Raw genomic sequence first — 25,381 nt, forward strand, 5'->3', positions numbered from 1 at the left:
AAGAAGAGAGACAAGCACAGACAAGAAATGTACAAGCAGATTCTGCCAAGGAAAGAGGGTTCTCTTCGTTTTATTCATCTTTAACCCACTATGCTTTTTCTCGCTCAGACTTAACAATTCTATTCCAGAGCTCTACACACACAGATGTAGAAACAAAAATGGGCTGATTAACACCTGGCAAGAATGTCTCCCAAGCAGAATTATTTCCGACATACAGCAACAGCCTCCCTTACCCCTCCCCTAAAACAAGTCCCCCAGCGCCAGGTGAGTCTGAAAGCTGTGCCCATTTACTAGATCGCAAGCCTAGGTTTAAGTCTGATGTGAGAAATGTATCTCTGCTCAGTAATCATCTATCATTCAAGCCCCACGCCTTTAACTTAGGACCTCAAGATAGTTAAAATTGGGAAACTGGGCATAAAAAATAATGCTCCCAAGTAGTAAGTATTACTGCTTTTTGCCAAAGGCTACTAAAAAACTTTCAGACGGAAAAGTACACTGCAACCATCAGAATAAGATGCCAAATGTAGAACTGAACAAAAGCAGTTACTTTCAGTCTTCAAATATGTGATCCTGTTCCAGAGTTGACTTAACATATGGAGTCAACAAATCAGAGCCTTCTCATGATGACTACTGAAATAAAAAAGAAAGTCTATGTGGCTTCTAAAGCAACACTGCCACAATCCATGGTAGACAGGCTTTTCTAAATGCAATCCGACACTTATGCTCCAGGAATTCGGAAAAAAAAAAAAAAGTCTATTCTGGAGCCTAGAAAAAAAAATCTGTGTGTGTGTGTGTGTGTGTGTGTACACACACACATATATACATAATTATATGGTTTTGCTGGGCCCCCACTCAAATCTCCTCTTGAATTGTAGTTCCCATAATCCCCATGTGTCATGGCAGGGAGCGGGTAGGAGGTAATTAAACCATGGGGGCGTTACCCTCATGCTGTTCTTCTGATAATGAGTTCTCACGAGATCTGATGGTTTTACAAGGGCTTTTCCCCCTTTGCCATCATGAAGGACACATTTGCTTCCTCTTCTGCCATGATTCTAAGTTTCCTGCGGCCTCTCCAGCCATGTAGAACTGTGAGTCAATTAAACTTCCTTCCTTCATAAATTACCTAGTCTCAGGCAGTTCTTTATAGCAGCATGAGAATGGACTAATACGCACACACACACCCTTTTATATAACAGAATGGATTTAAAGGAGATTTGCTAAAAGACAATGCTGTCTCTGCCTGAAAAGCTATCGTAGTTCCTGAGTTTCAGACATCTAGAACAATCCAATCCTGAATCACTGAAAATCAGAATGACTCAGGATTCTAGAAACTCAAGAAACCCAAAATTTAAAAAACTCTTTTCTGAAATAGTCACTGAATCTGGTTACATGGTACACTGGAGTTTGTCAACTCAGGTAGCAAAGTCTTATGAAGACACAGGAAATGTGACCAGCTTTGCCAGCTGGAAGTACTGCTCCCCCTTCCATATCTGGGCGAGGACAGGACAAAGCCAACATGCTGAGGTCAAAATGCACAAGAACACTCCTGCAGCTGAATCCAAGCCAAGACAATCAAATTGTGGCCCTCTTGTGCTTTTCTTAGGAGGACTCAAGTGGAGAAAAGGTCACAAAGTCATCCTTGAAAAACAAGTAGAGCAAGCCTGAGCCCTAGAGCAAGGCAGGAGAGCTGTGTCTTCCTCTTCATTTCCTTTTAAAGAAAACCAATAGAACTTTATTTTTATTTTTTAAGTTGGGGGAAAGACTACCCATAATATCACTATTGCTACCACTTTCATAATATAGTTATGATCATGTAAGATTAAAAAGTCACTGATCATCAACCAAAGAGAAAGAAATTCATGAAGCTGTTACTATCATTTCCTTATAACACTTATCATCAAAGACGCAATTAACCCCAATCCACAGCATGCGGAAGTACTCACTAGATCCTCTGGGAGGGAACAATGATCTGAGGTCTCCGGCTACAAAAGAAAACCAAGTGTTAAATTAGGGTTGCTTATAAAATAGTCTCAGGTATCAATTTATCTTCAGTAAGATATCTCTTTTCACCTATCAGGCTGGCAAAGAAAAACATTTTGATGAAACAACGTATAAATAAGAGTGTCTGGAGGCCTAGCTCTGTGGCTCACGCCTATAATCCCAGCACTTTGGGAGGTCGAGCAGCACTCTGGGAAGTCAAGGTGGGCGGATCACCTAAGGTCAGGAGTTTGAGACCAGCCTGGCCAAAATAGTGAAACACTGGCTCTACTAAAAATATAAAAATTAGCCAGTCATGGCGGCGGGTGCCTGTAATCTCAGCTACTGGAGAGGCTGAGGCAGGAGAATCGCTGGGATCCAGGAAGTGGTGGTTGCAGTGAGCCGAGACTGCGCCACTGCGCTCCAGCCTGGGTGACAGAGCAAGACTCCATCTCAGAAAAAAAAAAAAAAAGTTAGGGTGTGGGGAGACAGGCACTCTCCTAAGGACGTTCCTGGTGGAAAATAAAGGCCTACAACAACCATGAAGGGTGGGGACAAAATACAAACATTTAAAATGCACAATCATCTGACATCATCTTTTATAACTGAAAATACATATGATACATCCAGCAATTCTAACTGGGTTATATTTTCCAGAGAGAGACTCTTGTATATTTGCATCAACCAAAGTATTACAAAGTGTTCAAAGGAGCATTATTTGTATTCAAAAAAAGCTAGAAACTGGCCAGGCTCAGTGGCTCATACCTGTAATCCCAGCATTTTGGGAGGTCAAGGCAGGTGGATCGCTTGAGCCTAGGAGTTCAACACCAACCTGGGTAACACAGAGAGACCCCCCCATCTCTACAAAAATTGCAAAACTCAGCCAGGCTTGGTGGTGCATGCCTGTACTTCCTTGGGTGGCTGAAGTGGGAGGACTGATTGAGGAGTTTGAGGTTGAGGCTGCAGTGAGCTGTAACAGCACCACTGCACTCCACCTGGGTAATGGAGACTTTGTCTCAAAAAAAAAGGAAAAAAGCTAGCAAATACCCAAAGGTCATCAACAGTACAATGGACACCCAAATTGTATTACAGTCAAACAATGGCATGTTGCACACAATGAAAACAAACTACGACCACACATTACAACATGGATGCATCTGACAAACAATGTCGGGCAAAAGAAGCTAGAACAGGCTGTGTGCAGTGACTCATGCCTGTAATCCCAGCACTTTGAGAGGCCAAGGTGGGTGGATCACCTAAGGTCAGGAGTTCGAGACCAGCCTGGCCAACATGGTGAAACCTCGTCTCTACTAAAAATACAAAAATTAGCTGGGCATGGTAGTGTGCACCTGCAATCCCAGCTACTTGGGAGGCTGAGGCAGGTTAATCGCTTGATCCTAGGAGAAGGAGGTTGCAGTGAGCCAAGATCGCACCACTGCACTCCAGCCTGGGCGACAGATCAAGACTCCGTCTCAAAAACAAAACAAAAAAAGAAGCTAGAACAATCACAGTGTAGGATACCATTCATGTAAAACTTAAAAGCAAGTAACAAAACAAAACAAAACGATATGATTGTAAGTCAGGAAAGTAGGCAGTTACTCTAGGGCAGCAAGCGTTACAGACTGTGATTAAAAGTGACACGGGGCTCCTAAGGGGCTGGTGTGTGTTCAGTTTCTTTCCTGGGAGCCAGCTAAATGGGTACTTGGTGAAAATTCATTGAGCGGCCGGGCGCGGTGGCTCACGCCTGTAATCCCAGCACTTTGGGAGGCCGAGGCGGGCGGATCAAAAGGTCAGGAGATCGAGACCACGGTGAAACCCTGTCTCTACTAAAAATACAAAAAATTAGCCGGGCGCGGTTGTGGGCGCCTGTAGTCCCAGCTACTCGGGAGGCTGAGGCAGGAGAACGGCGTGAACCCGGGAGGCGGAGCTTGCAGTGAGCCGAGATCGCGCCACTGCACTCCAGCCTGGGCGACAGAGCGAGACTCCGTCTCAAAAAAAAAAAAAAAAAAAAAAAAAAGAAAATTCATTGAGCTATGCATTTTGATTTGTGCATTTTCTGTATGTTCTATTTCACTAAGAAAAGTTGCATAAATAAACAAGATTGTCATACCATATGGCCCAGCAGTTCTAGTCCTTGGACTATATTTCAAAGACACTCCTGTCCTTGTGCCAGGCAAGAATGCTCACAGTAGCATTTGTACTTAACAGCCAAAAACTAGAAACAGCCCTTATATTCATGAACACAAGAATAGATACACCAAGGTAGGTTCACACAATGTAATACTACTCTTTGGTATTAACACACCAAAGTTTTAGGCATTCACATGGATGCATCCCCAAAACCTTAATGTTGAGTGAAAAGAGCAAGTTAAAGAGGAATATAAACAATTGTGATACAATTTGTAACCAGTATAAAAATAGGCAAAACTTATGTTACTTAGGGTTTCAGAAATATGTATTAACTCTATAACAAAAAGCAAAGGAATAAGAAACACAAAATTCAAGGCCGGGCGTGGTGGCTCACATCTGTAATGTCTGCATTTTGGGAGGCCGAGGTGGATGGATCACCTGAGGTCAGGAGTTCGAGACAAGACTGGCTAACGTGACGAAACCCCGTCTCTACTAAAAATACAAAAAATTAGTCGAGTGTGGTGGCGGGCACCTGTAATCCCAGCTGCTCAGGAGGCTGAGGCGGGAGAATCACTTGAACCTGGGAGGCAGAGGTTGCAATGAGCCGAGACTGCGCCACTGCACTCCAGCCTGGGTAACAAGAGCGAAACTCTGTCTCAGAAAAAAAAAAAAAAAAAAAACCCACAAAATTCAGGACACTGTTTACTCCTGTAAGGGAAAGAGAGGAAGCACAATAATAACTACTGAGGAGCACACTGGAGGGAGGGACAAAGCCACTGGGAGCGCTCTGTTTCTTCAACTGAGTAGTAGGGAGATACACCAGTGTTTGCTTTTATTCTTTCCTCCTTATATGCAAATTATAATTCTTTGTGTCTATAACTTATTTCATCTTAAAACAACAGCATCTACCCTTTGATATAGAAATTTCATTTGTAGGAACTGATCTTACAAATAAATATACTCAAAAATAGCACAGATAGAAAGCTTTTCACTAAAGCACAGTCAGGAACAGTAAACGTTTAAAAGTAACCTAAACGCCCTTCAATAGCACTAAATTAAGCACGGGACGTCTGTTCAGTGGACTACTTATGAGACAGCCATTGAAGAGAAAGAAGGGCTGAGCACAGTGGCTCACACCTGTAATTCCAGCACTTTGGGAGACCAAGCTGGGAGGATCACTTGAGGCCAGGAGTTTGAGACCAGCCTGGGAAACATAGCAAGACCCTGTTACTACAAAAACATTAAAAACTAAAAAAAATTAGCTGTGCATGGTGGTGTGCCTGTGGCGAGAGGCTGAGTAGGGTGAGAATCACTTGAACTCAGGAGTTTGAGGCTGCACTGGGCTAAGAGGATGCCACTGTACTCCAGCCTGAATGACAGAGAGAGATACCATCACTTAAAAAAGAATGAAATAAAAATAAAGAGAAAGAAGAGATCTTTATATACTTATATGAACACATCTTTGAAGACATATTAAATGAGAAAGAGCAAGATCAAAAACGGTATACAGAGTTGTCAACTGTTCTTTTTCATGTTATTCTACAAATAAACCTTCACTGACTTTCTCCTTGACAGCATACTACACTGAAAACCAAAATTACTCAGGGTCAATAAATACCATTTAAATTAGTATTTCAAAAGCTCAGGTTATGGAGAGCAATCGATTCATACTGGAACAGTAAGATGAAGGGGTCTCAAAGGAGGGTGACTGGGTTGCGGGACAAGATTTGATATTATCCATAGAAGTTGGAATTTAAGGGCTGGGTGCGGTGGCTCACATCTGTAATCTCAGCACTTTGGGAGGCCGAGGTGGGCGGATCACGAGGTCAGGAGATTGAGACCATCCTGTGTAACACGGTGAAACCGCATCTCTACTAAAAATACAAAAAATTAGCTGGGTGTGGTGGCGGGCACCTGTAGTCCCCTCGCCACTGCACTCCAGCCTGGGTGACAGAGAGAGACTCCATCTCAAAAAAAAAAAAAGCTGGAATTTAAAAAGACTATAAAGGCTTTTACTAAGGTGAGGTGAGAAGAAAAGTAATTAAGTTTTCAAAAATGTAAGGAATCTGACACCTCTGAGGCCCTCCTGGAAAAAAATGCTTGATGTTAAAATACAGCCAGCCAGGTTTCAAACCAAAATAAAGAACCTGGGATAGAGGGAACCACGGTAAGAGAAATTACAGAGAGCAGTAAATCTACATAAACATGTAAGTGAGAGTGAACAATGGAGGGAATACAGTTATACAAAATAATAAAATCGCCAAGAAAACTAAACAAAAAACAAAACCGTAACAAAAATTGGGAGAGAAGAAAAGAAAGTGTTATATAATTTATTTTTTCTGATTTCATAACAGGGTATTGACCAATATCATCTAAAATTGAAACATGAAGTTTTATTTTTTTTTCAAGTTAAGAGTGATTTCAACTTTTTTACTTTTCTTCTTGGAAAAGGGTCTCACTGTGCCACCTAGGCTGGAGTGCAGTGGTGCGATCTTGGCTCACTGCAGCCTTGACCTCATGGGCTCAAGGGTTCCTCCCACTTCAGTCTTCTAAGTAGCCGGGGCTACAGGCGCACGTCACCAGGCCCAGGTAATTTCTGTATTCTTCGCAGAGACAGGGTCTCGTCATGTTGCCCAGGTCAAACTCCTGCCTCAGCCTCCCAAAGGGCTGAGATTACAGGCATGAGCCACTGTGCCCAGCTGATTCCCACTTCTTATTTTCATATTTTCTTAACCTTTTAGAGAGTTTTTAGAAACTTATTTCTTGGGATAAAGAAGTATTTTATGTTCAACAATTTCTTATTTCACTTTGGCTTCCTTTTCTTATTTTAAATTGATGTTATATTAAACACAACCAATTTAGAAAACAAAGTGTGTATAGTACTATTCCTTAACAGGAAGCTCTTTGTCAATCAGGCCTTCTCCCTGAATATACACAGAGGTATACTATATAGATACTCTTGAATGAATCTCACTCAATGGTGGTTATTTCACAATGATGACTGCATGCATTTTTTCTATCTTTGTTCTTTTCTATATTGCTGGAATTTTTCAATAATGAACATATATCATTTGTCTAAAAGTAAAGTTATTCTACAGAAAACCTTTGAGTTTTCAAAAACTACTTAGAGAAACTGAAAGTGATGACCACCACCCAAGAAAAAATTTAAAAAACAAAAAGCAAGGCATAGTTTGAATTAGTAGAGATCAAGTCAAAGTTGTCCATTCAATTGTCAGCAAGTAAAAGAGAGGTCAGATTATGGATCACTCCAATTACAGTTTAGTCAAAGCACAGAACAAAATGTAAAAGTCACAGCTAGAGTAGCTGAGAGCAGTGGCTCACACCTGTAATCCCAGCACTTTGGGAGGCCAAGGCAGGTGGATCACCTGAGATCAGGAGTTTGAGACCAGCCTGCCAACATGGTGAAACCCCGTCTCCACTAAAAATACAAAAATTGGTTGGGCGTGGTGGTGAGCACCTGCAGACCCAGCTACTCGGGAGGCTGACGTGGGAGAATTGCTTGAACCTGGGAGGCGGAGGTTGGAGTAAGCCTAGATGGTGTCACTGCACTCCAGTCTGGGCAACAGAATGAGACTCCTTCTCAAACAAAACCAAACCACAACAACAAAATCACAGCTAGTATTGACTAATGTAATATTACACAAATCACCCAAAATCTTAAAAAATTATCTGAAACAATTTTTAGAATCATCGCATACACAGGCTGACTGAAAATGGCTAAAAAAATAGAATCTATTAAAATAGCTCTTTTTGACTGTTGCTTGGCTGAACTCTCCTTTAAATATTATAATGAAATGACACTGAGTCAACTTTTCATTGTCAAGTAATCTGGGACACAGGTAGTTAATTAAGTTTAGTGCCACCAAGACATTGTTCCTGCCAGCTGGACACGCTCCCCTATGCCTCACATGTTCATGGTATTTTCATTGGTCAGTTCCCAGCTCCCAACAGTGCAGCCACACAGCCTGGATATGAACTGCCCACGCCCTCATGCCAGCTCCCTCCCATTTTTTTTCTCTTCCTCTTCTCAGAGAGGCCTTCCACTTTCAAAGTTGAGTTCCAGAATCAATCAAGGGCCTCACCCTGGGCAAGACAGCAAAACCCTGTCTCTATTTAAAAAAAAACAAAACAAAAACAAAAATTAGTGAAGCATGGTGGCATACACTTGTAGTCCCAGCTACTCGGGAGACTATGGTGGCAGAATCACCTGAGCCCAGGAAGTCAAGGCTGCAGTGAACCAGGATTACGCCACTGTACTCTGGCCTGGGAGACAAGAGTGAGACTCTGCCTTACAAAAAAAAAAAAAAAAAGAAAGAAAGAAAAATATCTAGTGCTAAATGGAAAGATTTTGGAAAGGCTCTTACCAATTTCAGGAATCTAATCCCATGCTCAGATCAGTGCTTTCCTTCCCTCAGTCTCAAATCACCAACATCAAGAATAAAAGAAGGGATACCAAGATAGAGCCCACCAACATTAAAAGGAGAACAAGGAAACAGTACGAACAACTTTAAATTAAAAATGTGACAACACAGATGAAAAAGACAAACTGCTTGAAAAACACAACCTTCTAAAACGGAAAGAAGTCATAAACCACCTAAATGGCCATGTATCTGTTAAAGAAACTGAATTTGCAATTTCTGAACTTTTTACAAAGAAAGCTACTGGCCCAAATTGTTTCATTAGTGAATTCAACCAAACACACAAAAAAAGAAGTAATATCAAACTTATACGACAAACAAAATAGAAAAGAGGATATACTGCTCGTTTCACAGAGCCAGCATAACTCTGAAAGCAGAATCTGACAAGGTTATTACAAGAAAGGAAAGTAACAAAGTATCCAAGACACAGATGCAAAAATCTTTAACAAAATTCAATCAAATCTGGGAATATATAAAAAGACCAATATATTAAAAACAAGTGGATTTTTTCCCCCAGGAATGCAACATTGATTCAACATTCCCAAATTGGTGTAACTCATTACATTTGCTGACGAAAGAAGAAAAAGCAATGGTCATCATAAAAGATGCAGGAAAACTATTAGCCCACGTCTGTTCATCATAAAAAGTTATCAGCAAATTAGGAAGAGAAAAGGAGACTGCTCAATCTCATAAAGAATGTCTACAAAAAGCTATAGCCGACACTGTATATGATACTGAACACGTTCCTCCTGAAGTCAGGAACAAAGGAAGGTGGTCTGCTCTCATCACCTCTATAGAACACTATCACTGGCGGTCCTGACCAATGTAGTAAGGCAAGAAAAAGGGAAAAAAGACTGAGAAGAGGTTTGTAGACAATCATGATTGTTTGTATGACTGATTTGCAGACAACCCAAAGGAATCTACAAAAAGATCTATCAAACTTGCTAAGTGAAGTTAACAAAGTCTGTGGGTACGAGGCCAATATACAAAAGTCGATTGTATTTCTATATAGTCGCAACAGTGCACAACTTGAAAATGGAGTTAAAAACAAATTTTATCAGTCAGGTACAGTGGCTCACGCCTATAATCCCAGCACTTTGGGAGGCCGAGGCAGGTAGATCACGAGGTCAGGAGTTCAAGGCCAGCCTGGCCAACACAGGGAAGCCATCTCTACTAAAATACAAAAAATTAGCCAGGTGTGGTGGTGCATGCCTGTAGTCCCTGCTACTCAGGAGGCTGAGGCAGGAGAATTACTTGAACCTGGGAGGCGGAGGTTGCAGTGAGCCAAGATCGTGCCATTGCACTCCAGCCTGGCGACAAAGCAAGACTCCGTTTCAAAAAATGAATAAATAATAAAAAAATAGGCCAGGCGCAGTGGCTCATGCCTGTAATCCCAGCACTTTGGAAGACCAAGGCAGGCAGATCACCTGAGGTCAGGAGTTCGAGACCAGCCTGGCCAACACAGTGAAACCCCGTCTCTACTAAAAATATAAAAAAATTATCTGGGCATGGTGGTGGGTGCCTGTAATCCCAGCTACTCGGGAGGCTGAGGCAGAAGAATTGCTTAAACCCAGGAGACAGTGGTTGCAGTGAGCCAATACGGTGCCACTGCACTTCAGCCTGGACAACAGAGTGAGACTCCGTCCAAAACAAAAAAATCAATCAATTTTATCTACAACTACGGGAAAAAAAAATAAGTATCTAGAAATAAACTGAACAAAGGCATAAAAGATATCCTCAGTGAATATTAGAAAACACTGTTGGAAGACATTAACCTTTAAAAGATGGAGACAAATACCATGCCCATGGGTCAGAAAAGGAGTCAGGAAACATTTTCTGTAAAGGACCAGATAATAAATATTCTGGGCTGTCGCAAATACTGTCATTGTAGCATGAAAGCAGCCAATACATAACAATGAGCATGGCTATGTCCCAATTAAAACTTTATTTACAAAACAGGTATGGTGCCAGGAGCAGGAATGAGCATGGCTATGTCCCAATTAAAACCGTATTTACAAAACAGGTGTGGTGCCAGGTGTGGTGGCTCACGCCTGTAATCCCAGCACTTTGGGAGGCTGGGAAGGGAGGATCACTTCAGGCCAAGAGTTCAAGACCAGCCTGGGCAATACAGCAAGACCCTGACACTACAGAAAATTTTAAAAATTAAAAATAAAATAAACCAAACCCAAGCCCAGCAGAAGAAAGGAAATAACCAAGATCAAAGCAGAACTAAATGAAATTGAAACAAAAAAAATATACAAAAGGTAAATGAAACAAAAAGCTGGTTCTTTGAAAAGATAAATAAAGTTGATAGACAATTAGCAAGATTAACCAAGAAAAGAAGAGAGAAAATCCAAATAACTTCATTATGGAAAAAAAAAGATATTACAATTGACACCACTGAAATACAAAAGATCATTCAAGGCTACTATGAACACCTTTACGCACGTAATCTAGAAAACCTAGAAGACATGGACAAATTTCTGGAAAAAATACAACCCTCCTAGCTTAAATCAGGAGGAATTAGATACCCTGAACAGACCTACAACAAGCAGCGAGATTGAAATGGTAATTAAAAGATTACCAACAAAAAAAAGTCCAGGACCAGATGGATTCACAGCAGAATTCTACCAGACATTTGAAGAAGAATTGGTACCAATCCTTTTGACAATATTCCACAAGATAGAGAAAGAAGGAACCCTCCCTAATTCATTTTATGAAGCCAGCATCACCCTAATACCAAAACCAGGAAAGGACATAACCAAAAACGAAAACTACAGACCAATATTCCTGATGAACACAGACACTAACAAAATACTAGCTAACGTAGACGCTTAATAACATACTAGCTAACCGGATCCAACAACATATCAAAAAGATAATCCACCATGATCAAGTGGGTTTCATACCAGAGATGCAGGGATGGTTTAACATATGCAAGTCAATAAATGTGATATACCACATAATTAAAAACAAAAATCACATGATCATCTCAATAGATGCAGAAAAAGCACTGGACAAAATCCAGCATCCTTTTATGATTAAAACTCTCAGCAAAATCAGCACACAAGGGACATACTTCAATGTAGTAAAAGCCATCTATGACAAACCCACAGCCAACATAATACTGAATGGGGAAGAGTTGAAAGCATTCCCTCTGAGAACTGGAACAAAACAAGAATGCCCACTCTCACCACTCCTCTTCAACATAGTACTGGAAGTCCTGGCCAGAGCAATCGGACAAGAGAAAGAGATAAAGGGCATCCAAATCGATAAAGAGGAAGTCAAACTGTCACTGTTTGCTGACAATATGATCGTTTACCCCGAAAACCCTAAGGACTCTTCCAGAAGGCTCCTAGAACTGATAAAAGAAGTCAGCAACATTTCCAGATACAAGATTAACATACACAAATCAGTAGCTCTTCTATACACCAATAGCAACCAAGCAGAGAGTCAAATCAAGAACTCAACCCCTTTACCAATAGCTGCAAAATAAAATAAAATACTTAGGAATAAACCTAACCAAGGAGTCAAAAGACCTCTACAAAGAAAACTACAAAACACTGCTGGAAGAAATCACAGATGATACAAACAAATGGAAATACATCCCATGCTCATGAATGGGTAGAATCAATGTTGTAAAAATGACCATATTGCCAAAAGCAATCTAAAAATTAAAAGTGATCCCCATCAAAATACTACTATCATTCATTACAGAATTAGAAAAAATTCTAAAACTCATATGGAACCAAAAAAGAGCCCGCATAGCCAAAGCAAGACAAAGCAAAAGAACAAATTCGGAGGCATCGCACTACCTGATTTCAAACTATACTATAAGGCCATAGTCACCAAAACAGCATGGTACTGGTATAAAAATAGGCACACAGACCAGTTAAACAAGACAGAGAACCCAGAAATAAACCCAAATACTTAGAGGCAACTGATCTTCAACAAAGCAAACAACAAAGTGGGGAAAAGACACTCTTTTCAACAAATGGTGCTGGGATAATTGGCTAGCCACATTTAGGAGAATGAAACTGGATCCTCATATCTCACCTTATGCAAAAATCAACCCAAGATGGATTAAGGACTTAAATCTAGAGCCTGAAACTGCAAAAATTCTAGAAGACAATACTGGAAAAACCTTTCTAAACACTGGCTTAGGCAAGGATTTCATGACCAAGAACCCAAATGCATATACAATAAAAACAAAGATAAATAACTGGGACTTTAAAGAGCTTTTCCAAGGCAAAAGGAGCAGTCAGCAGAGTAAACAGACAACCCAGAGAGTGGGAGAAAATCTTCATAACCTATACATCTGACAATGGACTAATACCCAGAATCTACAATGAACTCAAACAAATCATTAAGAAACAAACAAACAGTCCCATCAAAAGTGGGCTAAGGACATGAATAGACAATTCTCAAAGAAGATATACAAATGGCCAACAAACATGAAAAAATTCTCAACATCACTAATGACTGGGGAAATGCAAATCAAAACACAATGTGATAGCCCCTTACTCCCGGAAGAATGGCCATAATCAAAAAATCAAAACACAGTAGATGTTGGCATGGATGCAGTGATCAGGGAACACTTCTATACTGCTGGTGGGAATGTAAACTAGTATAGCCACTATGGAAAACAGTGTGGAGATTCCTTAAAGAACTAAATATAGAACTACCATTTGATCCAGCAATCTCACTACTGGGTATCTATCCAGAGGAAAAGAAGTCATTATACAAAAAACATACTTCCACACGCATGTTTATAGTAGCACAGTTCACAATTGCAAAATTGTGGAACCCACCCAAATGCCCATCAATCAACGAGTGGATGAAGAAACTGTGGGGTGTGTGTATGTATGTGTATATACATGTAACACTACAAAATGTTGTAGTATGGTACAACCATGAAAGACATTTGGTAGTTTTGCAAACATTAAACATAAATTTATGATATAATTCACTGATTACCCTCCTTTTTTCTTTTTTTTTTTTTTTAATGGAGTTTCACTCTTGTGGCCAAGGCTAGAGTGCAATGGCATAATCTCAGCTCACTGCAACCTCTGCCTCCAGGGTTCAAGTGATTCTCCTACCTTAGCCTCCCGAGTAGCTGAGATTACAGGCACATGCCACCACACGCAGCTAAGTTTTGTATTTTTACTAGAGATAGGGTTTCAACATGTTGGCCAGGCTGATCTCGAACTCCTGACCTCAGGTGATCCGCCTGCCTCGGACTACCAAAGTGCTGGGATTTCAGGCATGAGCCACCACACCCAGCCACTCCTAATATATTTTTATTAATAAGAAACAAATACGCCAGGCACAGAAAATAAACTGTATAGTTTATTATTAAATATAATAAAATATAATATGTTTACATTTTGAATCCCAGGCTTTTACTGAATCCCAGGCATTATAAAAATATGATGTTTATATTTTGAATCCCAGGTTGAATTTCTCTTATTTGAAATGCTTGGGACCAGAAGCGTTTTGGATTTTGGAATGTTTGCAACATACTTACCAGTTGGACATCCCTAATCTGAAAATCTGAAATGCTCCAATGAACATTTCCTTTGAGCAGAACCTCTGAGCATCATCTCAGTGGTCAAAAAGTTTCAGATTTTGGAGCATTTCAGATTTTCAGACTAGGGTGCTCAACCTGCACCACAAACCACTCAATTGTATGCTTTAAAAGGGTGAATTTTATAATATGTTAATTTTATCTCAATTTCTAGAAACAAAGTATTTTACTTCCGAGATTAAAACGATTCCTAGTATTCTTTAACGTACTGCAGGTACCAGTGGCATTTACGTAGATTAACACCTTTAACGCACTAGGCACTAAGTTTTTAAACAGTAAGTAATTGCCAAATTTCAAAAAAGGCAAATTATAACAACGATGGCCGATTCCTAACTGCCAAGCATATCAGTTAATCTTTTCTTCCTCACTAATAGGATCCGGTTTTGTTTACTGTTGCAACATGCTCAGTTGTAAAATATTTTCTTCCTCTGTCCTCACTGTAGTTAGGGAAGCTGCATTTATGGTATCAACATCATTATATAAAAACAAAACAAAACAAACCTAACAAAAAAATTAAAACTAGAGTACCTGCATGATCCTGTTCTGGCCAATGAGATATAAATAGAAATCTACTGATGGAACTTTCAGGAAAGTTCCTGTTTCCCCCAATAAAAGAGGGACAGGCTCAGCTGATACAACCCTCTTACCCTTTGACTGTTCCACCCTTTTCTGCTTAGACTTTGGACACATGACTGGTGGTGTAGCAACTACCTTGTGGCCTTGAGGATGGAAGTTAGACTACAGGTGCCTGGAGTGGAAACTACAAAGAGATTTCCTTGGGCAACAAAACCAACCCTGGACAGCCTGTCTTAACTGCTTATAATGACGGAAAAGTAAAATCCTTAATTGGTTAAGCCATTATACTTGGGATTCTATTACATGCATGCAAATACAACCTTGAGAGAATGATCAACACAATACATGAAAAACATACACCATTACTATTTGCTGACTACATTAATGTATCAATTAATTCAAAAGCAAAAAGATAGAGAACATACCTTAATAGCAGTATTTGGTTTCATACCACATCGATAAGTCTTGGCTATCTGTGGAGTAAGCTGGATTTCCTTGGTAAGCTGCCTCCATTTTCTACACTCAGGTTTTGTACACTGAACCTAGATGGGAAGTATCAAGTCAAGATGAACAAGTGAGCTAATCTTCAGTTACCATTTCTATTCTCCACCACCTGGCCATCTTCTCCAACCTGTTAGCAATCCTAAGTATTTTTTCTCCTCCTTGCATCACCACCATCCATATAATCCACTTTCACCTCATTAGGATAATTTCCGCTTTAACACTTTCTCAGGGTGAGGAAAGTGCCAAGGGGATCTGAGTCTTGTCAGAAAGGTTTTCTAGGCCGGGCGCAGTGGCTCATGCCTGTAATCTCAGCACCTTGGGAGGCCAAGGCGGGCAGATCACAAAGTCAGGAGATCCAGACCATCCTGGCTAACACAGTGAAACCCTATCTCTACTAAAAATACAAAAAGTTAGCTGGGTGTGGTGGCGAGCACCTGTAGTCCCAGCTACTCAGGAGGCTGAGACAGGAGAATGGCATGAACCCAGGAGGCGGAGCCTGCAATGAGCCAAAATCGCACTATTACACTCCAGCCTGGGCGACAGAGTGAGACTCATCTCAAAAAAAAAAAAAAAGGTTTTCCAGCTCTAACCTAAAGAAACAATCAGGGCCAGGCATGGTGGCTCACACCTGTAATCTCAGCACTTTAGAAGGCTGAGGCGGGCAGACTGCTTAAGCCCAGAAGTTCCAGACTAGCCTGGGCAACATAGTGACACCCCGTCTCTACAAAAAACACAAAAGTAGATGGGTGTGGTGGTTCATGCCTGTAGTCCCAGCTACTCAGGAGACTGAGGTAAGAGGATGGCTTGAGCCTGGGGAGGTCAAGGCTGCAGTGAGCTGAGATTACACCACTGTGCTCCAGCCTGGGCAACAGACTGAGATTCTGTCTCAAAAAAAAAAAAAAAAAAGCATAAAATAAACTGAAATTTACTTTCAGTTAGTCAACAAGTATGCACACTAAATGCAATGTGGTATGCTGCGTTGGATCCTAGAACATTAGTGAAGAAACTGATGAAATCCAAATACAATCTACAGTTATTAGTACTATGCCAAAGTTAATTTCTTACTTTGACAAATAATCATGGTATGTAAGACAACAACGTTAAGGGAAGCTGTATGAAGGATATATGGAAACTCTCTGTACTATCTTAGCAACTCCGCAAATTTAAAATGATACCAGGCTTGGTGCAGTGTCTCACGCCTGTACTTTGGGAGGCCAAGGCAGGTGGATCACCTGAGGTCAGGAGTTCAAGACCAGCCCGGCCAACATGGTGAAACCCCATCTCTACTAAAAATATAACAAAAATTAGCTGGGCATGGGGGTGCATGCCTATAATCCCAGCTACTCAGGAGGCTGAGGCAGGAGAATCGCTTGAACCTGGGAGGTGGAGGTTGCAGTAAGCTGAGATCGTACCACTGCACCCCAGCCTGGGCAACAGAGCAAGACTCCATCGCAAAATAAACAAATAAATAAATAATTTTAAAAAGATGATTCCAAAATAAAGTTTATTTTTAAAAAGTGGGCAGATATCCACATGCCAAAGAACGACGTTAGACACCCTACTTTACACACAAATATTAATTTGAAAATGATAAAATAATACCTAAACATAAGCACTCAAACAACAGAACTCTTAGAAAACAAAGTCAACCTTTATGACCTCGAATTTGGCAATGAATTCTAAGTGATAACACCAAAAGCAACAAAACAAAAACACAGATAAATTGAACTTCCTTAAAATTAAAAACCTTTGGGCACCAATGGGCTCTACCAAAGACGACAACAACCTATAGGAAAAAATACTTGCAAATCATAGCTCTAATAAGGGTTTAGTATCCAAAATACATAAAAAGGCCAGGCACGGGGCTCACACCTGTAATCCCAGAAATTTGGGAAGCTGAGGCAGGCAGATCACCTGAGGTCAGGAGTTTGAGACCTGCCTGGCCAACATGGCAAAAACCCCATCTCTACTAAAATTAGCCGGGCGTGGTGGTGGGTGCCTGTAATCCCAGCTACTCGGGAGGCTGAGGCAGAAGAATCGCCTGAACCCGGAAGGCGAAGGCTGCAGTGTGCCGAAGATGGCACCATTGCACTGCAGCCTGGGTGACAAGAGCAAAACTGTCTCAAAAAAAAAATAAATAAAATTATATATAATTCTTACAACTCAACTACAAAAAGACAAACAACTTAAAAAGGGCAAAGGAAGACCAGGCGAAGTGGCTCACATCTGTAATCCCAGCACTTTGGGAGGCCGAAGCGGGCAGATCACCTGATGTCAGGAGTTCAAGACCAGCCTGGCCAACATGGTGAAACTCCGTCTCTACTAAAAATACAAAAATTAGCCCACGGTGCTGGCGCGCACCTATAATCCCAGCTACTCAGGTGGCAGAGGCAGGAGAATGGCTTGAACCCAGAAGGCAGAGGTTGCAGTGAGCCAAGATCACACCACTGCACTCCAGTCTGGGCGACAGAGCGAGACTCCATCTCAAAGACAACAAAACAAAAATGGGCAAAGGATAACATATTTCTCCAAAGATATACAAATGGACAACAAGCACATGAAAGGTTGTATTAGTCATTAGGGAAACACAAATTAAAACCACTATGAGATACCACTTCAAACCCGTGGAGAAATCAGAACCCTCATACACTACAGACAGGAATGAAAAACAGTAGAACAACTGTGGAAAAGAGTTTGAGGTCCCTCAAGAAGTTAAACATATAATTAACAAATATGATTTAGCAATTATATTTCTAGGTACATGCCCAAGAATTGCAAGCAGGTATTCAAACAAATACTTGTAAAAGAATGTTCACTGCAGCACTATTCACAATTGCTAAATGCTTGAAATGATCTAGATGTCCATCAATAGATGAATGCTTAAAAAAACTGTGGCATATCCATTCGATGGAATATTATTCACCCATAAAAAAGAACGAAGTACTGACACATCCTACAATGGATATGAACCTCAAAAACATTACGTTAGGTGAAAAAGTTCAGATACAAAAAGTCACATGTTGCACGATCCCATTCATATGAAACATCCAAAATAGATAAATCCATAAACACAGAAAGCAAATTAGTGGTTACCAGGAACTGGGGGTAGCAAGAATTAGGGCTTCCCTTGTGGGTGATGAAAATACTTTGGAATTAGATAGGGGTGGTAATTGCATAACATTTTGAATATACTAAGTGCCACTGAACTGCACACTTTAAAATGGTTAATTTTATGTTATACGAATTTTACTTCAATGAAAAAAATCTTTAAGCATGCACAAAGCTCAGCATTACTAATATTTTTTTAATTAGCAAACTGGCCGGGTACAGGGGCTCACGCCTGTAATCCTAACACTTTGAGAGGCTGAAGTGGGAGGATTGCTTGAATCCAGTAATTTGAGACCAGCCTGGGCAAGATATCAAGCCCTGTCTCTATAAAGAGTTAAAAAATTAGCTGGGCATGGTGGTGCACTCTGTAGTCCCAGCTGCCCTGGAGGCTAAGGTGGGAGGATCACTGGAGTCTGGGAGACTGAGGCTGCAATGAGTCATAATCCCACAACTGCACTCTAGCCTGAGTGACAGAGCAAGACCCCATCTTTAAAAAAAAAAACTGGGAGTGGTGGCTCATGCCTGTAATCCCAGCACTGTGGGAGGCTGAGGCAGGTGGATCACTTAAGTCTAGGAATTCAAGACCAGCCTGGGCAACATGGTGAAATGCTATCTCTACAAAACATACAAAAGTCAGCTAGGCGTGGTAGCGTGTGCAGAGAGTCCCAGCTACTAGGGAGGCTGAGGTGGGAGGATCTCTTGAGCCCGGGAGGTGGAGGTTGTAGTGAGCTAAGATTGTGCCACTGCACTCCAGCCTGGGCAACAGAGTGAGACCCTGTCTCAGAAAAAAAAAAAAAATAGCAAATCATTTATTAAATGGTGGTATATTTCAACAATATTATGTAATAATGAAAATATATTTTCAAAGAATGACTAAATGAAAAAAGAATACGAAGTCTAATTAATTTTCTTCTTTTTTTGAGACAGAGTCTCACTCTGTCACCAGGCTGGAATGCAATGGCACGATCTCGGCTCACTGCAACCTCCGCCTCCCAGGTTCAAGCAATTCACCTGCCTCAGCCTCCCGAGTACCTGGGATTACAGGCGCGTGCCACCACGCCTGGCTAATTTTTGGATATTTTTAGTAGAGACGGGATTTCCCCATGTTGGCCAGGATAGTCTTGCTCTCTTGACCTTGTGATCTGCTCACTTCAGCCTCCCAAAGTGCTGGGATTACAGGTGTGAGCCACAGCCCTGGCCCAAATTAATTTTTAAAAAGCTAAATATTACAAAAATAGTATCTGAAGCCTGATTTTAAACCTAATCAGTACATGTATATAAAGCATGAAATTGTGTTTAAACAGACAAAAATATGAAAAGAAAAAAAAGGATTAAAAAGCTATGTACCAAGCTCAGCCAGCTGGTGGTGAGCCTTTAGTTTTTTCTTTTTCAAAACAATTTTTTTTCCTTTTTTTTTTTTTTTTGAGACAGCCTCTCACTCTGTCACCCAGGCTGGAGTGTAGTGGTGTAATCACAGCTCACCACAGCCTTGAACTCCTGAGCTCAAGCAATTACCCCACCTTGACCTGCTGAATAGATAGGACTACAGACACCTGCCACCACTCCTGGCGACTTGAAAAAAAAATTTTTTTGTAAAGATAGGGTCTCACTTTGCCCAGGCTGGGCACAAAGCAACCTTCCCACCTCAGCCTACCAAAGGGCTAGGATTACAAGTATGAGCCTCCACACCCAGCCTAGTTTCCTCTTTCATACTATGTTGAAATATCTGAGCTTTCTATAAAAATAAAAAATATTTGCTTTAATAGACATAGAAAGAACAACAACTGTAACAAGAGATTTCCTAAATATAGCATTTTCATCCATTCCTCTTGCATTTGGCTCCACAAATACTTCACAGATGGAGAGCACCATTCTCCTTACCCAGTAGGGGAGTTGCTGGTCTGCCATGAAAGCTTTGGGACTAGGTTCAGTTTTGCCATTGCTAGTCCATATTTTTTTCCATGTAGTATATTTGTCATATCCATCCTTGTGGCTGGAAAACAAGAAAAATTAATATATCGAGCTACAAGCAATCAGGTTTTTCAAAACAAGAAGCAGGTTAGTAAATCTTACGTAACAAACTTAACTAGCCTTGTTATAAAAGTAGAAGAAGTTATTATGGCACCTATAAAACAGGCTGTCAGAAGGGGTATATTCTTGTCAGTTTTAGTATCTAAAACTAAGAAAGGCATAATATTATTTGAAAGGGAAATTAAATTTTTTTATTTTTTTTCCCCTTGATACACGGTGTTGCTATGTTGCTCAGGCTGGAGTACAGTGACTGTTCACAGATGCAATCATGAATCACGGTGCACTGCAACCTCGAACTCCTAAGCTCAAGCGATCCTTCTGCCTCAGGCTCCCAAGCAGCTGGAACTGGCTCAGAATACTTTTATATTTTTATTTTATTTTATTTTATTTTATTTTTTGAGATGGAGTCTTGCTCTGTCACCCAGGCTGCAGTGCAATGGCACAATCTTGGCTCACTGCAACCTCCACTTCTTGGGTTCAAGGAATTCTTTTTTTTTTTTTTTTTTTTGAGACGGAGTCTCGCGCTGTCACCCAGGCTGGAGTGCAGTGGCCGGATCTCAGCTCACTGCAAGCTCCGCCTCCCGGGTTCACGCCATTCTCCTGCCTCCGCCTCCCCAGTAGCTGGGACTACAGGCGTCCGCCACCTCGGCCGGCTATTTTTTTGTATTTTTAAGTAGAGACGGGGTTTCACCGTGTTAACCAGGATGGTCTCGATCTCCTGACCTCGTGATCCGCCCGTCTCGGCCTCCCAAAGTGCTGGGATTACAGGCTTGAGCCACCGCGCCCGGCCGGGTTCAAGGAATTCTTGTTCCTCAACTTCCCAAGTAGCTGGGATTACAAGCGCCTGCCACCATGCCTGGCTAACTTGTACTTTTAGTAGAGACGGGGTTTTGTCATGTTGGCCAGGCTGGTCCCGAACTCCTAAACTCAAGTTGTCTGCCCGCCTCAACCTTCCAAAGTGCTGGGATTATAGGTGTGAACAACTCCGCCTGGCCTAGAATATTTTTTAATGTGTGTAGTAAATCCTAGGGCAGTCATTAAAAATTACATCAGTAGATGAAATACAACACAATCATAAAAATGCTCAGTTAAAATCACAGAAGGCAGCCAGGCGCGGTGACTCACGCCTGTAATCCCAGCACTTTGGGAGGCCAAGGTGGGCGGATCATGAAGCCAGGAGATAGACACCATCCTGGCTAACATGGTGAAACCCCAACTCTACTAAAAATACAAAAAATTAGCCAGGTGTGGTGGGCGCCTGTAGTCCCAGCTACTTGGGAGGCTGAGGCAGAATGGCATGAACTCGGGAGGCAGAGCTTGCAGTGAGTCGAGACTGCGCCTCTGCACTCCAGCCTGGGGGAGAGAGCGAGAGTCTGTCTCAAAAAAAAAAAAAAAAAAAAAAAAAAAAAAAAAAAATCAGAGAAGGCAGAGCAAGGGGAAAAAGAATAAAATGCACCATATGGAAAACAGCTAGCAAGATATTTTAATCCAGTTATATCAACAATCACTTAAAACATGAATAGCATAAACACACAGATTAAAAGACAGATTGTCAGTGGGATTACAAAAAACTATATGTGTAAACGAGAAATCTCTAGGCTGGGCATGGCGACTCAGACCTGTAATCCCAGCACTTTGGGAGGACAAGGTAGGAGGATAACATGAGGCCAGGAGTTTGAGACCAGCCTGGCCAACATGGGGAAATCCAGTCTCTACTAAAAATACAAAAATTAGCTAGGCATGGTGGCGCACACCTGTAATCCCAGCTACTCGGGAGACTGAGGCACGAGAATCACTTGAACCCAGGAGGCATAGGTTGCAGTGAGCCAAGATCACGCCACTGCACTCCAGCCTGGGCAACAGAGAAAGACCCTGTCTCAAAAGAAAAGAAAAGAAATCTACTTGAAATACAAAGACTCAGAAAGGTAAAAAGTAAAGAAACAAAGAAAGGTGTATCATGCTAACATTTAAAAAGCTGAGGCAGCCACATTAATGTGAATAATGAATATTATCAGGGATAAGAAAACAAGGGATATTACATAAAGGGGTTAATTTTGAGAGAATCCACAATGTTAGAAGTACAATGTCAACAACAGAGTTTAAAAATACATGACGGCCGGGCATGGTGGCTCCAGCCTATAATCCCAGCACTTTGGGAGGCTGAGGCAGGCAGATCACCCAAGGTCAGTAATTCGAGACCAGCTATGTCAACATGATGAAATCCCGTCCCTACTAACAATCCAAAAACTAGCCAGGTGCAGCGGCATATGCCTGTAATCCCAGTTACTTGAGAGGCTGAGGCAGAAGAATGGCTTGAACTCAGGAGGTAGAAGTTATGGTGAGTCAAGATCGCACCACTGCACTCCAGCCTGGGCAACAGAGCGAGACTCCATCTCAAGAAAAAAATACATGAGGTAAAAATGTATAGAACTGAAAGGAAAAATAGACATATCTGCATTATAGTTGGAAATGTTAAGAGACAATTATAATTGCAGACTTTAAGACACTTTTCTTAGTAATTGAAAGATCAGGTAGGAGTAAATCAGAAAGATGTGTGTGTGTGTGTGTGTGTGTGTGTGTGTGTATGACCTGAACTGCACTACCAACCAACTTGGTCTAGCTGACACTGATAGACCCACCTGACAATGGTAAAATACACACTTTTCTCCATTGCACGTGGTACATTTACCAAGATACACTGCATTATGGGCCATAAAGCAAACTTTGACAAATTTAAAATGCAGAAATCATACAAAGTATATTCTCAGACCATTACTGAACTAAACTAGAAAGCAGTAACAGAAAACTGCTGCAAGTGTCCCAAATATTTGGAAATTAAACAATTTACTTCTAAATAACCTATTGATCAAAAAGGAAAACTCAAGAGAAATTTAAAAAGATTTTGAACTAAGTGAAAATAAAAGTTGTCAAAAGTTGTGAAATATCACAACCTACTTGCAGGGGAATTTATAGCATTTAAAAAATGTATTTATTGGAAAAGAAGAAAGATCTAAAAATAAATAATTTCAGCTACTAGCTTACGAAACTAAATAAGAAAAAATCAAACCTAAAGCAAACACAATAAAAAAAATTAGAGCACAAATGAATGAAATTGAAAACAATAAAATAGAATCAACATCTCCTAGACGTTCCAGAACTTGCAGACTAAAGAAATAACTGTTTCGCTGCATGCAGTGGCTCACGCCTGTAACACCAGCACTTCAGAAGGCCGAGGCAGTTCATTTGAGCCCAGGAGTTCGAGACCAGCCTGGCCAACAAGGTGAGACCCCGTCTCTACTAAAGAACCCAGGAGTCGGAGATTGCAGTGAGCTGAAATTATATCTCTACACTCCAGCCTGGGCAAGACTTTTACCTCAAAAAATAAAAAAATAAAAAAAATATCTACTTCATGGCAAGTATTTTTTGATCCCTGAGTGTACACACACATAAACATGCACACACACAAACTACAACTTCAAAGTTCTTGTCCAAGTTACAGTCATCGCAGGCACAGCTGAAAGAGCTGAATAATTCAGTAAGCCTGGGGACTAAGCTTTAATCAGCTGACAACACGCACTGCCCCTGCCACGGTCCCCTTCTCCACGGAAATCTCACACAGTTAGTGAACATACCTTCTGTAGTAATGGTCAAAGCATTCATTACAGAAATGTTCCCCACAGGAGAGGTGATACCATCGGGAGGTGTAGCCATTTTTGGCACATCTGAAAATAGTGAAAAACATATAGCTTTGGGAATGAATAAACATTTCTCCTCCCATTTTTAAAAAAACCATCTTGCAAGCACCATCTATGAACCCATTTTGCGCTATCTCCACTTAGCTCCCTAATGACAGGGGAAACAGGAATGGATTACTAGCAGATAATAACACACAGGGAGGATGCAGGGACTTAGACCATGGGACCTAAGCTAGCCGACTGCCTGGGGTTTAGCAGTCTTAAGACGACTCCGCGGGGCAATGATAGGGTTTTATGACACATAAGGGCAGATACCACTGTGCTTGCTGCTGGCTACATATGTGGACAGGAGAGAATAACATGGGGCCCAGTACTGAACAGCGAGGGAATCTGGTCAGCTGTAATTTGAACATCAAGCAGGCAATTTGGCAAAGAAAACTTGTCAAACAGTGGATAATATAGCAAAAGAATGAAAAATCATGCCACTATGAACACGATCACCGCCACATCTTTGTGTTTATTTTTATTATTTTGTTTATTTATTTATTTTGAGATGGAGTCTCACTCTGTCTCCCAGGCTGGGTACAGTGGCACGATCTCAGGCTCACTGCAACCTCTGCCTCCTGGGTTCAAGCGATTCTCATGCCTCAGCCTCCCGAGTGGCTGGGATTACAGGCGTCTGCCACTGCACCCAGCTAATTTTTGTATTTTCAGTAGAGACGGGGTTTCACCATGTTGGCCAGGCTGGTCTGGAACTCCTGACCTCAAGTGATCCGCCCATTTCAGCCTCTTAAAGTGCTGGGATTACAGGCGCGCGCCACCATGCCTGGCCCTCTTTGTGTTTAAAAACAAATAGGATTTGTTTTCTAGATTTTATTGAACCTTAACCCTTAATTAAAGATTTTCCTCTGGAAGTAAAAAAGAAAAAAAACAGGTCATACTTGTGTCACCCCACAATAAAAATGGCAAGGCTGAAGTTAGCTGTAGTTTCTATGAGACCCTTACGTGCGTATGGGAAGAGGCGGCACATTACATGAGAGAGAAAAGCACAGTGAGAAGTAAACAAATGCTGGTGTCTACAGAGAGCTCATGAGTTCTCTCCACTGTCTCCCCATGACATACACCATCCCACCCTCAACCCTCGGAGAGGTAGATATGGTTGGCTGGATTTGAGGACACTGTGTTGCAAAGTTGACATGGGTGTGGCCTCTCCCGGTAGGCTAGGGCTAACACAGGGAGGGCCTTGAGGAGGGTGTGGTGTGCACAGAATGTCTGGGCAATGTCTCTATTATTAGATTAGATGACTTATAGTATCTGTATCTATCTTTAGGAAA

The 25,381-nt window shown here is 41.3% G+C and overlaps 1 protein-coding gene across 3 annotated transcripts in view; it reads right to left on the reverse strand.

The window, feature by feature from the left end:
- Positions 1 to 25,381, reverse strand: part of LOC105482499 (lysine demethylase 1B) — a 70,377-nt gene that overhangs the window by 38,568 nt on the left and 6,428 nt on the right. For all 3 annotated transcript variants that reach the window (XM_071097578.1, XM_071097580.1, XM_071097579.1), the window contains exons 5-8: positions 23,985 to 24,074; positions 20,203 to 20,314; positions 15,135 to 15,251; positions 1,944 to 1,982 (exon numbers count right to left, since the gene is read on the reverse strand). In XM_071097578.1, the coding sequence (XP_070953679.1) occupies positions 1,944 to 1,982; positions 15,135 to 15,251; positions 20,203 to 20,314; positions 23,985 to 24,074 (358 nt within the window). The remainder of the gene's footprint in view (positions 1 to 1,943; positions 1,983 to 15,134; positions 15,252 to 20,202; positions 20,315 to 23,984; positions 24,075 to 25,381) is intronic.

The sequence above is a fragment of the Macaca nemestrina genome, chromosome 5 (genome assembly GCF_043159975.1).
Source record: "Macaca nemestrina isolate mMacNem1 chromosome 5, mMacNem.hap1, whole genome shotgun sequence".
Lineage (NCBI taxonomy): Eukaryota > Metazoa > Chordata > Mammalia > Primates > Cercopithecidae > Macaca > Macaca nemestrina.